Source organism: Mobula birostris, chromosome 7 (genome assembly GCF_030028105.1).
Source record: "Mobula birostris isolate sMobBir1 chromosome 7, sMobBir1.hap1, whole genome shotgun sequence".
Lineage (NCBI taxonomy): Eukaryota > Metazoa > Chordata > Chondrichthyes > Myliobatiformes > Myliobatidae > Mobula > Mobula birostris.
In genome coordinates, this window is record NC_092376.1 from 188,835,610 (window position 1) to 188,851,778 (window position 16,169).

At 40.7% G+C, this 16,169-nt stretch overlaps 1 protein-coding gene across 8 annotated transcripts in view; it reads left to right on the forward strand.

Annotated features, from left to right (window-relative positions):
- arap3 (ArfGAP with RhoGAP domain, ankyrin repeat and PH domain 3) overlaps positions 1-16,169 on the forward strand; it is a 358,711-nt gene that overhangs the window by 275,934 nt on the left and 66,608 nt on the right. For 7 of the 8 annotated variants that reach the window (XM_072264187.1, XM_072264192.1, XM_072264194.1 and 4 more), the window contains exons 19-22: positions 141-246; positions 4,434-4,581; positions 9,685-9,753; positions 14,191-14,265. In XM_072264187.1, coding sequence (XP_072120288.1) covers positions 141-246; positions 4,434-4,581; positions 9,685-9,753; positions 14,191-14,265 — 398 coding nt within the window. The remainder of the gene's footprint in view (positions 1-140; positions 247-4,433; positions 4,582-9,684; positions 9,754-14,190; positions 14,266-16,169) is intronic. The other variant, XM_072264193.1, reaches the window with a different exon arrangement.

Below are 16,169 nucleotides of genomic sequence, written 5' to 3' on the forward strand. Positions count from 1 at the left end.
AAGAGTTATCACTAAATACCAGACACACACACACACACACACACACACACACACACACACACACACACACACACGTAGTTTTACAGTGAAATTTCAAGGAAAATAAGTGTTGTGACCGACTTGTTTTCTCTTTCTTTCAGATATTTCTCATAAAGCCCAAAGACTGCAACAATACAAAGAAATCATTCACTTGCTCCCAAGAGTAAACAGGATGACTCTTGCTGCATTGATTGGTCACTTGTACAGGTTGGTCACTTCGATCTCATCAGTTGTCAATTCAGCAGACTAAAAGCTAAATTGCTTTTGTTGAAAAGTGCCTTCAGCTAGATATTATCCCCAAAATTGCTGATACCATACACTGCATGAACTTCATAGACTGGCTTCCAAAATGTCATGTCATAGTCATAGTCATAGTCATAGTCATAGTCATACTTTATTGAAAACCAATTTCCCCCGGGATCAATAAAGTATGATTATGATTATGACTATGTTCAAGCATGATTTACATTCTATTGTTCCTTGCAGTCTAAGCTATGATGCTAACCAAACTCCCTCAGTAATGTGGTAGATATATCTGCAGTTTAAATGCTGGTTCTACATATTTCTTACCTATATGATTTGTTGAACGCTAATGATATTAGGTTAGATTAGATTATGAGGACACTTAGTCCTCATTTATTGTCATTTAGAAATGCATGCATTAAAAAATGATACAATGTTCCTCCAGAATGATATCACAAGAAACACAGGACAAACCAAGACTAAAACTGACAAAACCACATAATTATAACATATAGTTATAACAGTGCAAAGCAATACTGTAATTTGATAAAGAGCAGACCATGGGCACGGTAAAAAAAAGTCTCAAAGTCCCAATAGCCTCATCATCTCATGCAGACAGTAGAAGGGAGAAACTCTCCCTGCCATGAACCTCCAAGCGCCGCAAACTTGCCGATGCAGCACTATTGGAAGCACCCAACCGCAGCGGACTCTGAGTCCGTTCGAAAACTTCGAGCTTCCAACCAGCCCCCTGACACAGCCTCTCCGAGCACCATCCTCTGCCGAGCGCTTTGACCCCGCCCCGGCCGCCAAGCAACAAGCAAAGCCAAGGACTCAGGGCCTTCCCCTCCAGAGATTCTGGACCACACAGTTGCAGCAGCAGCGAAGCAGGCATTTCAGAAGTTTCACCAGACGTTCCTCTGTGCTCTAACATCCGTCTCCATCAAATCAGGATTGTGCACGGCACCCTACTTGACAAATAACAGACATCACCACCGGAGTGGCCGCTGCGAGCTACATCGTGCCGCCATCTTCTCCTCCCTCTCATAACTAACTAAACAAAACTAAAGTAACAAGAATGATAAATTTTTGATTTATGATAGTAGTGTTCTGGGATAGAGGAGGAGGCGAGGGCTATGGCACATTAACGATAGTCATATTGAATGACTAAACAGGCTTGAGGGGTTGAGCCTTCTCTTGTTTCTATGTTCTTGTGATATAGACAATAGACAATAGGTGCAGAAGTAGACCATTCGGCCCTTCGAGCCTGCACCGCCATTCTGAGATCATGGCTGATCATCTACTATCAATACCCGGTTCCTGCCTTGTCCCCATAACCCTTGATTCCCCTATCCATAAGATACCTATCTAGCTCCTTCTTGAAAGCATCCAGAGAATTGGCCTCCACTGCCTTCTGAGGCAGCGCGTTCCACACCTCCACAACTCTCCGGGAGAAGAAGTTCCTCCTCAACTCTGTCCTAAATGACCTACCCCTTATTCTTAAACCATGCCCTCTGGTACTGGACTCTCCCAGCATCTGGAACATATTTCCTGCCTCTATCTTGTCCAATCCCTTAATAATCTTATATGTCTCAATCAGATTCCCCCTCAATCTCCTTAATTCCAGCGTGTACAAGCCCAGTCTCTCTAACCTGTCTGCGTAAGACAGTCCGGACATCCCAGGAATTAACCTAGTGAACCTACGCTGCACCTCCTCCACAGCCAGGATGTCCTTCCTTAACCCTGGAGACCAAAACTGCACACAATACTCCAGGTGTGGTCTCACCAGGGCCCTGTACAAATGCAAAAGGATTTCCTTGCTCTTGTACTCAATTCCCTTTGTAATAAAGGCCAACATTCCATTAGCCTTCTTCACTGCCTGCTGCACTTGCTCATTCACCTTCAGAGACTGATAAACAAGTACTCCTAGATCTCTTTATATTTCACCCTTACCTAACTCCACACCGTTCAGATAATAATCTGCCTTCCTGTTCTTGCTCCCAGAGTGAATAACCTCACACTTATTCACATTAAACACCATCTGCCAAGTTTCTGCCCACTCACCCAGCCTATCCAAGTCACCTTGAATTCTCCTAACATCCTCATCACATGTCACACTGCCACCCAGCTTAGTATCATCAGCAAACTTGCTGTTGTTATTCACAATGCTTTCCTCTAAATCATTGATGTAAATCGTAAACAGCTGTGGTCCCAATGCCGAGCCCTGTGGCACCCCACTAGTCACCACCTGCCATTCCGAGAAACACCCATTCACTGCTACCCTTTGCTTTCTATCTGCCAACCAGTTTTCTATCCATGTCAATATCCTCCCCCCAATGCCATGAGCTCTGATTTTACCCACCAATCTCCTACGTGGTACCTTATCAAATGCCTTCTGAAAGTCAAGGTACACCACATCCACTGGATCTCCCGCGTCTATCTTCCTGGTTACACCCTCAAAAAACTCCAATAGATTAGTCAAGCATGATTTGCCCTTGGTAAATCCATGCTGGCTCGGCCCAATCCTATCACTGCTATCAAGATATGCCGCTATTTCATCTTTAATAATGGACTCTAGCACTTCCCCACTACTGATGTTAGGCTAACAGGGCGATAGTTCTTTGTTTTCTCCCTCCCTCCTTTCTTAAAAAGTGGGATAACATTAGCCATTCGCCAATCCTCAGGAACTGATCCTGAATCTAAGGAACATTGGAAAATGATCACCATTTCCAGAGCCACCTCCTTTAGTACCCTAGGATGCAGACCATCTGGACCTGGGGATTTGTTAGCCTTCAGTCCCATCAGTCTACTCATCACCGTTTCCTTCCCAATGTCAATCTGTTTCAGTTCCTCTGTTACCCTATGTCCTTATCCCATCCATACATTTGGGAGATTGCTTGTGTCTTCCCTAGTGAAGACAGATCCAAAGTACTTATTAAATTCGTCTGCCATTTCTCTGTTTCCCATAACAATTCCTCCCAATTCATTCTTCAAGGGCCCAACATTGTTCTTAACTATCTTCCTTCTCTTCACATACCTAAAAAAACTTTTACTATCTTCCTTTATATTCCTAGCTAGCTTGCGTTCATACCTCATTTTTTCTCCCCGTATTGCCTTTTTAGTTAAGTTCTGTTGCTCATTAAAAATTTCCCAATCATCCGTCTTCCCACGTACCTTAGCTCTGTTATACTTTTTTAATGCTATGCTATCTCTGACTTCCTTTGTCAACCACTGTGGCCACTTTTCCCCCTTTGAATCCTTCCTTCTCCGGGGGATGAACTGATTTTGCACCTTGTGCATTATTCCCAAGAATACCTGCCATTGCTGTTCCACTGTCTTTTCTGCTAGGATATCCGACCAGTCAACTTTGGCCAGCTCCTCCCTCATGGCTCCATAGTCTCCTTTGTTCAACTGCAATACTGACACTTCTGATCTGCCCCTATCCCTCCCAACTTGCAGATAAAAACTTATCATATTATGGTCACTGCCTCCTAATGGCTCCTTTACTTCAAGATCACTTATCAAATCCTGTTCATTGCACAACACTAAATCCAGAATAGCCTTATCCCTGGTCAGCTCTCGTACAAGCTGCTCCAAAAATGCATCCCGTAGGCACTCTACAAACTCCCTATCCTGGGGTCCAGTACCAAGCTGATTTTCCCAGTTCACCTGCATGTTGAAACCCCCCCATAACTACTGCGACATTTCCTTTGCCACATGCCATTGTTAACTCCCTATTCAACTTGCACCCAATATCCATGCTACTGTTTGGGGGCCTGTAGATATCACCTATTAGGGTCTTTTTGCCCTTACTGTTCCTCAGTTCTATCCACACTGACTCTACTTCTCCTGATTCTATGTCCCCCTTGCAAGGGACTGAATATATCTGGAGAGGAATTCAAGCAATACTATGTAAATGTGGTCTTTGATCAGTTTTCCAATTTTAAGAGAGTTTCCAAAATCTTGATGGTCCTGTGACATGTGTAAGAAGTGGCCTTGTCCTTAGCTCTGCCACATTCCCATTAAACTCAAGGGCAGAATAGTTCTTTAGGCTCAGAAATTAGCAACTGGGGGTGAAGTCAGATGTGCTTGTCCATGTCATTGTAACCAAGCTTAACTTCTTTCTTTCTCTCTCTCTCTCTCCATCTGAGCAGGGTTCAGAAATGTGCAGACCTCAACCAGATGTGCACCAAGAACCTGTCATTACTTTTCGCCCCCAGCTTGTTTCAGACCGATGGGAAAGGAGAGCAGGAAGTGAGGGTGGTCGAAGACCTCATTGACAATTATGTGATGGTGTTTGATGTAAGCAACCACAAATGTAATTACACAAGTTCAAGGGCAAGGGGAGCTTTATATATTTCTGCAGGAACTGGGCTATCATTTCAATATATATGGCACTGCATAACAACAAAGGCACAAGAAGATAGAAGATTTAATATGGAGGTAGAAAAAGATTAAGAGGAGTACGTTATGTTTTGTAACTCATAAACTAATTGAAAGAAAGCACAGGAGCTGAGAGGCATGTGTTTAGTTTCTTTTCTATAGTGAGGCGCTCACGTACGATGCAATGGCGTAATTATGTATGCCATTCCCATACTTCTTACATATAACCCATAACGAAATATGTAAACAAACAAAGGATGCTTAATCAAAAAATATATTTACAGTATTACTCAAATATTACTAAAATATTGAATACAATACAGGATTCTCTATAGTGACAGAGCATGGAAACGGGTTGTTAGGTCCATCGGATAGGTACTGATCATAAAGGAACCAACTACACTAAACTTACACTAATCCCTTTTTCATTTTTCCCATATTCCTATCAATCCCCCAATTTTACCACTTACCTATACACTAGTAGCATTTTACAGCATCCAGTGAATCCACAAACTCACTCACCTTTGGGATGAAGAAGAATACAGGAACATCTAAGGGAATCGCACTCGGTCACTGGGAAACTCCAGTCACAACCCACGGTCAGATGTGAGGCTGAAATTCCTGAAAGCATAAAGATTAGCTTTATGTGTCTCATGTACTTTGAAGCATTGAAATATACAGTAAAATGCATCATTCTACTGTATGTTTCGAATTGTCAGAGCCTGGGCCTGAGAGCAAGGAATCACCTGAGGTTTGAACAATTTAAGCGTGGGCCAGATTGAAAAATGTCAGTGTGTCTAGGCCGGAGGCGAGAGGGATGGGCAGGTTCAATCACTGCTCCACAATTTTTACTCGACTCTGCACTGAATTTCAGCTTACTGGTCCGCCAGGTTTATTCATCTCTGCACTGAACCGTGACTGAAGCTTACAACGATCAAAGTTTAGACGCACTTTTGTGAACTTCAGTTCTGAATGCTATTTGCTTACTTTTATTGCTTACACATTTTTTTTCAGCACATTGGGTGTTTGATGGTCTATTTTTAATGGGTTCTATTGGGTTTCTCAAATCTCAAGGTTGTATAAAGTGTATATACTATGATATGGGAGATGTACTTTAATCTTTGAACTTTGAATATTTGCATCAGCATTCAATACAGGACTGCTCGGAAGCCCTAATGGATGTCAATGGGATTGTCTGATATTCGTATTGGCATTGGCTGGCTATATTTTGGGTGTTAGAAATGCTACGGTCATTGGTGAAAAGTTAGGGATAATTTCTTCCTTGTTAGTTCCAAGTTAGAAAGTTTTCAAATGGAATTCATGGTACAAGAGGAACTGATGTATTATCTGGTGGGTTGATTCCTAGTGCCTGTTATTTTAAAACAATTCAAAGTAATAATTTCAAATTATAGCCCTATTCTGTTGAATCTTTCTGTGAAGATATAGCATTTACTTGTGCTACACTTTTCACAAGCTTTTACACTTTATTGCTCATTGCTATTGTTTTACCTTATTCTACTTCAATGCACTGTATAATGATTTGATCTGTAGAGACAGTATACAAGTCAAGCTTTTCACTGTTATCTTCATATGTGTGACAATATTAAATCAATACCAATACCAAGAAAACAGCACTTGAAGAAAGGACCATCCATCCCATTGTTTCGTTCAGACTGTTCCCCATTCCTTCAAAACTCCATCACTGCTCTTCCAAGAAACAAGAAGCAAAGGGCCTCAGCACAAAATGTTGGCTCTTTATTCCTCTCCATAGCTGCTGCTTCACCTACTGAGTTCCTGCAGCATTTTGTGTGTGTTACTCTGCTTTTCCAAGTTAGCTTGCTGGGTTTTGATCCAGGGATGGCAAAGGGCAGCCCTAGATGACCATTAAGGCAAGAAACCACAAACCAAAGGCAAAGTATTTTCTTTATCCAGCAAACTCTGAGTTGATGTTTTGTTTTGAAAATGATCAGAGAGACACTCTTCTAGTCACAAGAGGCAACGTTGACTGTATTAGTGTTCCTTCTTTAACCCGCAGTCAGCTCTGGTTTCATCTTCATTTCTCTCTTCTTTTGCAAAAGATGATGATAAAGCAGTGCAAAAGTAATTCTTCTGTTTAAAAGGGTCTGGACTAAGTAAGACTCAGTGACAAGAGAACTTTGAGTGGATGCTGTCTGGTGGGTTGTGTCCTGTTACAAACAGCCTGTTTGACTGACCTAAGAGTTGGGTGATAAATTTCCAGTTGGATGAAGTTGTAGTGTCACACAGAATGGCCATAGGCTCCTCCGTCCAGCTGGTCCCTGCTGACAAACATGCCACTTTGCCCAATCCGGGACCATATCCTTCTAAAATGATTGAAAACTTGTTGCCCATGTTGCCAGAATACCAAAGACTGGTGCACCATCTAGTGGATAGTTTGACAAAAGAAATTTATGATTTATAGATTTTCCTTCTTGTGCATTGATGAAGAGTCTCGGCCTGAAATTTCAGCTCTTTATTCTTCTCCATAATGCTGCTTGACCTTTTGTTTATTGTTAGGGGCTACAAATCTTTGATAAAACTTTCTATCCCTTTTCACTGATGTTTTTCTTTTCTAACAAAGATAAAACCATTTTCCCCAGAAAGATTACTTTCTCCTCCAATTAGTCACTTCACACAGCATCATGGAATTATTATGGTTCAAAGTACACTTACTAGTTCATTGATCTGTGCCGAGACCTGTTGGAGCAATACCAATGACTCTTGTCAACTATTTTCTTTCAAGTGCCTATCCAATAATACAGTCATACAACCTAAAAGTGGTCCACGAGTTCACATACTTGGGATCGACCATTAGCAACACTGTCTCCCTTGATGCTGAAATCAATAGGCCTATTGGCAAAGCAGCATCGATCCTTGCTCGACTCTCCTCGTGGGTCTGGGAGAATCCAAAACTTGCTACAAAGACCAAGACTGCTGTGTATAAAGCATCCGTTATCAGCACCCTCCTGTACGGTAGCGAAACTTGGACCACCTACTCCAAGCAGGAGAGGAAACTCAATAGTTTTCACCTGCGCAGCCTTCGCCGCATCCTCGTCATCACCTGGAGAGACAAAGTCCTTAACTCTGATGTCCTCTCCTGTGCTGGATTCCCACAACGTTCACGCTTTCAAGACAACGCAGACTGCTGGCTGGGCCACGTCCGTCGTATGAAGGATGGTAGACTGCCAAAGGATATCCTCTATGGAGAACTAGCAACAGGCAAGAGGACGTTGGCAGACCCCAGCTTAACTTCAAGGACCTCTGCAAGCGCAACATGAAAGACTTAAAAATCAACACAGTGCTGGGAGGATACAGCAGATGACCGCAACAAGTAGCGAGGTACTCTTCAGCAACACCTAGAGCAAGGCAAAAGAGTGATCCTGAGTCAGTTTGAGGAGCGAAGATCTAAATGGAGAGCACAGCGGACAGCGGACAACAATTCCACAATGCCCTACACATGCAGCAACTGTGGCAGAGCCTACCATTCCAGAATCGGCCTCAATAGCCACAGTCGATACTGGTCAACAAACCAGTGACTACCAGAGTCGCAGTACCCATGGTCGACTATGACCGACGGAGGCCGCACATGTTCACAGTCATAAAAAAGTACAGCAAAGAAACACGCCCTTCAGCCTCTCTAGTCTGTGCTGAACCATTTAAGCTACCTACTCCCATCAATCTGCACTGGGACCACAGCCCTCCATCTGCCTACTATCCATGTACTTACCCAAATTTCTCTTAAATGCTGAAATCAAGCTCACATGCACCATTTGTGCTGGCAGCTCATCCACACTCTCACAACCATCTGAGTGACGAAGTGCCCCTTCATGTTTCCCTTAAACATTTCACTTTTCACCCTCAGTCCATGTAGTTGTAGTCCCATCCAATCTCAGTGGAAAAAGTCTGCTTGCATTTACTCTATCTATACCTCTCATAATTTTATATATCTCTATGTTCTACATTCTAAGGAACAAATTCCTAACCTATTCTATCTTTCCTTCTAACTCAGACCCAGCAACATCCTTTTACATTTTCTCTGTACTCTTTCAACCTTATTTACATCTTTGCTGTAGGTAGGTGATTACTTTAAAAGAAATTCCATATCACAACTGACTTCTGAGGAGATTCAGCAGATGCTGGAAATCCAGCGCAACACACACAAAATGCTCTAGGAACTTAGTAGGTCAATTTGCATCTATCTGCAGTCAACATTTTGAGCCAACACCTGTAGTCAGGAAAAAGAAGCTTTTACTTACATTCCCTCCTTGTATGTTTTGGTCATGATTTCAAGATGGTATCTCCTGGCTTCCAATGTATACTATAATGACAGCATATTCCCATTCTTTACCCTATCTAAATCCATCAGTCTAAAACCAATAGGACAGATAACTGACCAACTGTTCAGCTGTTGCATTTTTTATAACCCAAAGGCTAGGGAGGGAAGATGGTATAGAGAGGCATGAATCTACAGCCTCATTTTCCAGTCTTCCTACTGTTCCCATTCAATACAAAATGGTCCCGGTTTAGAACCAAGCCTCAGCTCTACTCTCCAAGGCAGTTTGTGAAGTTAGCAATGTTTCATATGGTTTTACAACTTGTAAGATGCTACCAACCATTCTTGACAATACAAAACACCTCAAAGACTTGTGAAGGTTGATGGTAGAATAGAAGAAAATAAAGTAAATAGAATGTCTACACCACAGATTTGCCTCTGACGAACCTCCCTTGCAAAATCAATCTCCACTTGTTACTCAACTTCCCACACCAATAGATCCTTGTTGTACCCTTGTGGCATTGGTTTCTTTTAGCCTTTTCGTCTGCTTAATGTGTTAGAGGGGTTCCCAACCTGAAATCCACAGACCCTTCGGTTAATGGTAGGGATCCTTGGCATAAAGGAGGTTGGGAACCCCTGCAGTGTTAAAAAAGCTGCTTGTCTTGTGAGTGGGGTATTTGAGAACATCTTGCCGAGACCCCAATGTGACCAATTGCTTTTGTCTGCCATAGATTGATGATGACCATGTGACACAGATAGATTTGGAAAACAGTCTGATCACTACTTGGAAAGATGTGCAGGTAGGAGGCCAATCAAATTTCACCAATGAGTAATCATTTGTCACTGTTTTCAGCCTGAAGTTGAGAACTCAGCATCCAGCTTCAAGAGCTGGGACACTTGTGAAATGTTTTGCAAGATCTAAACTGAACGCTGGAAAGGACAACATAAATAAAAATCATATGGCAGCTTTAGACATATTAAAACACTTGAAGGAAATAGGAACATTAAAAAAAGGCAGTGGACCACTAGCACAGGGAGAGAGAGAGAGAGCAATAAAGAGGGAGAAAATCAAATAAACAAGAGTAAGAGACAAATATTTTATACTGTGCCTTTCAGATGTCCTAAAGCCTTTACACAGAGTGAAGAGCATGTTAGAGATGAGGGAGCATAGCAGCCATGTGTGAGCTCAGATTCAAATATGGCTATTGGGGAAATTAAATTCACCTAATTAAATAAATGTAGAGTTCTTAATATCTAGTCTTAGTTATTGTAGCTATGAACTTTTTCACATTGCTATAACTCTGTCTAGTTCATGTAGATTAGTTTTATTTGTAATATGTTAATTGAAACTTTGAGACACACGGTGCAATGTTCCATTTGTGTCAATGGTCAAAGCAGTCTGAATATGTGCCAGGGCAGTCCGCCAGTGCCACCACACTTCCAGCACCACCACACTTCCAGCACCAACATAATATGCCCACAGCGTACAAACCCTAAACCCATATAATCATATAACAATTACAGCATGGAAACAGGCCATCTCAGCCCTTCTAGTCCGTGCCGAACGCTTACTCTCACCTAGTCCCATCTACCTGCACTCAGCCCATAACCTTCCATTCCTTTCCTGTCCATATACCTCCCTACTCTCAATAGAAAAAGCCTACCTACGTCAACTCTATCTATCCCCCTCATAATTTTAATTACCTCTATCAAGTTCCCCCTCAACCTTTGACGCTCCAAACAATAAAGACCTAACTTATTCAACCTTTCTCTGTAACTTAGGTGCTGAAACCCAGGTAATATTCTAGTAAATCTCCTCTGTACTCTCTCTATTTTGTTGACATCTTTCCTATAATTCGGTGCCCAGAACTGTACGCAATACTCCAAATTTGGCCTCACCAATGCTTTGTACAATTTTAACATTACATCCCAACTCCTATACTCAATGCTCTGATTTATAAAGGCCAGCATACCAAAAGCTTTCTTCACCACACTATCCACATGAGATTCCACCTTCAGGGAACTATGCACCATTATTCCTAGATCCCTTTGTTATACTGTATTCCTCAATGCCCTACCATTTACCATGTATGTCCTATTCTGATTAGTCCTACCAAAACGTAGCACCTCACACTTCAGCATTAAACTCCATCTGCCATCTTTCAGCCCACTCTTCTAACTGGCCCAAATCTCTCTGCAAACTTTGAAAACCTACTTCATTATCCACAACACCACCTATCTTAGTATCACCTGCATACTTATATGACAAACAACATTGGACCCAGTACAGATCCCTGAGGCACACCACTAGTCACCGGCCTCCAACCTGACAAACAGTTATCCACCACTACTCTCTGGCATCTCCCATCCAGCCACTGCTGAATCCATTTTACTACAAACCCCATTTCCAGAAAAATTGGGATATTTTCCAAAATGCAATAAAAACAAAAATCTGTGATATGTTAATTCACATCAACCTTTACTTAACTGACAAAAGTACAAAGAAAAGATTTTCAATAGTTTTACTGACCAACTTAATTGTATTTTGTAAACATACACAAATTTAGAATTCGATAGCTGCAACACACTCAACAAAAGTTGGGACAGAGGCATGTTTACCATTGTGTTATATCACCTTTCCTTTTAATAACACTTTTTAATCATTTTGGAACTGAGGATACTAATTGTAGTAGATTTGCAATTGGAAATTTTGTCCATTCTTGCTTGATATAAGACTTCAGCTGCTCAACAGTCTGTGGTCTCTGTTGTCTGATTCTCCTCTTCATGATGTGCCATACATATTCAATAGGAGATAGATCTGGACTGGCAGTAGGCCATTCAAGCACATGCACTCTCTGTCTACAAAGCCACACTGTTGTAGCCCATGCAGAATGTGGTCTGGCATTGTCCTGCTGAAATAAGCATGGACGTCCCAGGAAGAGACTCACTCATGCTGTGGGCACTGATGCACCCCCATACCATCACAGATGCTGGCTTTTGCACCTTTCACTGATAACAATCTGGATGGTCGTTTTCATCTTTGGCACGGAGAACTCGTCGCCCGTTTTTTCCGAAAACTAGCTGAAATGTGCACTCATCTGACCACAGCACACGGTTCCACAGTCTTTTGGTCCATCTGAGATGAGCTCGGGCCCAGAGAACTCGCCGGCGTTTCTGCATAGAGTTGACGTATGGCTTCCTCCTTGCGTAATACAGTTTCAAGTTGCATTTCTGGATGCAGCAACGGACTGTGTTGAGTGACAATGGTTTTCCGAAGTACTCCGGAGCCCAGGTGGCTATAATTGTCACAGTAGCATGACGGTTTCTTAGGCAGTGCCTCCTGAGGGCTCGAAGATCACATGCATTCAACAGTGGTTTCCGACATTGCCCTTTACGCACTGAGATGTCTCTGAATTCTCTGAATCTTTTCACAATATTATGCACTGTAGATGTTGAAAGACCTAAATTCTCTGCAATCTTGCGTTGAGAAGTGTTCCTTTTGAACTGACTAACAATTCTCTCACGGATTTTGGCACAAAGGGGTGAGCCCCCATCCTTGTTTGCAAAGACTGAGCCTTTGATGGACGCCACTTTTATACCCAGTCATGATACCTCACCTGCTACCAATTAGCCTGCTTAATGTGGAGTCCTCCAAACCGGTGTGACTTGAATATTCTGTGCACTTTTCAATCTTATTTTAACTCTGTCCCAACTTTTGTTGAGTGTGTTGCAGCCATCAAATTCTAAATTTGTGTATATTTACAAAATACAATTAAGTTGGTCAGTAAAACTATTGAAAATCTTTTCTTTGTACTTTTGTCAGTTAAATAAAGGTTCACGTGAATTAACATATCACAGATTTTTGTTTTTATTGCATTTTGGAAAATATCCCAACTTTTCTGGAAATGGGGTTTGTACTTCAATATTAATACCTCAACAATTGAACCTTCCTAACTAACTTTCCATGTGGAACCCTGTAAAAGGCCTTACTGAAGTCCATATAGACAACATTCACTGCTTTACCCTCATCAATTTTCCTAGTAACCTCTTCAAAAAATTTAATAAGATTTGTCAAACATGACCTTCTGCATTCAAATCCATGTTGACTGTTCCTAATCAGACCCTGTCTATCCAGATAATTATATATACCATCACTAAGAATACTTTCCATTCATTTACCTCCCACTGACGTCAAACTTACAGGCCGATAATTGCTAGGTTTCCTCTTAGAACCCTTTTTAAACAATGGCACCACATGAGCAATACGCCAATCCTCCAGCACCATCCCCATTTCTAATGACATTTGAAACATTTCTGTCAGAGTCCTTGCTATTTCTGCACTAACTTCCCTCAAGGTCCTAGGGAATATCCTGTCAGGACCCGGAGACTTATCCACTTTTATATTCCTTAAAAGCACCAGTACTTCCTCTTCTTTAATCATCATAGTTTACATTAACTACCCCACTTGTTTCCCTTACCTTACACAGATCAATATCCTTCTGCTTAGTGAATACCGAAGAAACCCATACAGTTTTGTGCAAAAGTCTTAGTGTTTATATATATATATATATATAAATAGAGCGCGAGTGTCCAAAACTTTTTCACAGTATTGTAGTAATTTTATGTATTACACTGTCCTGCTGTGTAAAAGAAAAACAAATTTCATGACCTATGTGAATGATGTTAAACTTCATTCTGATATGGGTCTCTTTTGTGGGCTGAAAGTGGGAAGGGGGCAGGGAGAGGGGAGTCATGGTTGGGAAAAGGAAAAGAGAGAGGGGAGGGAGACCAGAGAGAAGGTCTGTAATGATCAATAAATCAATTGTTTGAAATCAAATGACCTTACCTTATGTCTCATGCTGGGATTGTCTGCACCCATACATCTACCCCACCTTCCCCACTACTGGTGCTCCTTCTCTGCCACCTATCCCGCACCACTCCAGGAATTTAGAAATGATGCTGGTTTCAGATTGCATCAAGGGACAAAGGCTCGCAGAGCCAGACATCAAACTTCAGGACCCAGCCTATATGACACTAAACGTGATTATGCTGTATGACAGAGCCTCAGATCACTAAGTAAAGCTACAGATTTTTATTTTTTAATCAAATAAATAGATCGCAGATATATCAATCAATTAATCAATAGTTATTACAAACAGAATCTCCCTTAGGATAATATTGTAGTCATTTGTAAGTCACAAATTTGTCTCCCCTAACAGAATTTGTTTGGCTTACAGCTTTCCCAGGCCGGAGATCTGATCATGGAGGTCTACGTTGAGACAAAGACGACTGACTGTTGCATGACACTCAAGGTGGGTCTGAAATGTGCAAGCACCATTTTCAGTTGAAGATTCAAGGGGCAACCGATAGGAGTATTGCCTGTTATGTGAGCACAAGGGATTCTACAGGTGCTGAAAATTGCCAAATTCTCTCATGCTTATGAAAGTGTGTGTTGCCCTTTATGTGACTAATTTCTCTCCAGTACAACCTCCCTTGTTCAGTATGTACAGGGCTGACCCACTGCCTCACAGCTTCAGCAAGACAGATTCAATCCTGATCTCTGTATTGTAAAAGGTAAATCTTCGTGCTTGTCAAATATCTCACCACCCCTGTGGTATTGAATGTAACAGGATTCTGATTACTATCACGGGAATACAACCAGGAGAAAGCAATACTGCTCTGGAAATAACCATGGGAACCTGAAAGTTCGTGAACACAGGAGTGTGACAGGTGAAGAGTGGTGACCAGTGACGATTGGTTCTGGTTTGGTGGGTTTTTTTTGTAATATAATTTTTATTGAGTTTTCAAAAAGAATACATGAAAAGATAAAATCTACCCTCCCCCCCCCCCCCATATATAGTCCTACCTAAAAAGAAAGAAAAGAGAAAAAAAAAGAAAAGAGCCGCCTGGGTGTTGGAAGGTTTCCACATGCTCCATGGGATTCAAAATAAATTTGGTATAATTATTCGTTACTTTCCCCAAGGGACCAAGGTCCTTATCGGAGCACTTAAATATGCCATCCTATCTTTTGTAAATAAGGGCGCCAAATATTCAAAAATGTTACGTATTTATCTCTTAAATTATAAGTAATTTTTTCGAGTGGAATAGAACTAGCCATTTCATTATTCCAACGATCCATACTTAAATACGAATCAGATTTCCAAGTAACTGCTATAGTCTTCTTAGCTACTGCCAATGCAATTTTTATAAATTCTTTCTGGTATTCAATTTAAGTTTCAGTTTTATCCCTTCAATATCACCTAATAGAAATAATACAGGGTTATGTGGAAGTTGAGTTCCAGTAATTTGTTCCAATAAGACTCTTAAATTTATCCAAAAGGGTTGAATTTTAAAACAAGACCAAGTAGAATGTAAAAAAGTACCAATTTCTTGATTACACCGAAAACATTTATCGGATAAATTTGAATTTAATCTATTTTTTTTTGTGGTGTAATATATAATTGGTGTAAAAAATTATATTGTACTAATCTAAGTCGAACATTTATTGTATTTGTCATACTGTCAAGACAGAGTCTTGACCAATTTGTTTCATCAATATTAATATTCAGATCTGTTTCCCATTTCTGCTTTGACTTATGGGTTCCTTGTTTAATTGTCTGTTCTTGAATCAAATTATACATACAAGAAATAATTTTTTTAATTTTCCCTTTTTAAATTAAAATTTCAATTTCATTAGGTTTTGGCAAAAACATTGTTTGACCCAGCTTACCTTTTAAGTAAGCCCTTAATTGGAAGTAACAAAAGAAAGTATTATTTGATATTTTATATTTATCCTTTAATTGTTCAAATGACATCAATATACCTCGTTCAAAACGATTTCCTATAAATTTAATCCCTTTTATATTCCAATTATATAAAAGTTGATTGTCCATTGTAAAAGGAATAAGTCTGTTTTGGAACAAAGGTCTCCTTGCTAATAGAGATTTCTTTGTTTCATTATCAACATTTATCTTATTCCATAGATCAATCAAATGTGTTAATATAGAAGATTCTTTCTTTTCCCGTATCCATTTAGATTCCCATTTATATATAAAATCTTCAGGTCTATTTTCTCCTATCTTGTCTAATTCTATTTTAATCCATGCTGGTTTTCGATCATCGAAGAAAGATGCAATAAATCTAAGTTGATTTGCTTTATAATAGTTTTTAAAGTTTGGAAGTTGTAACCCTCCTAACCCAAATTTACATGTCAATT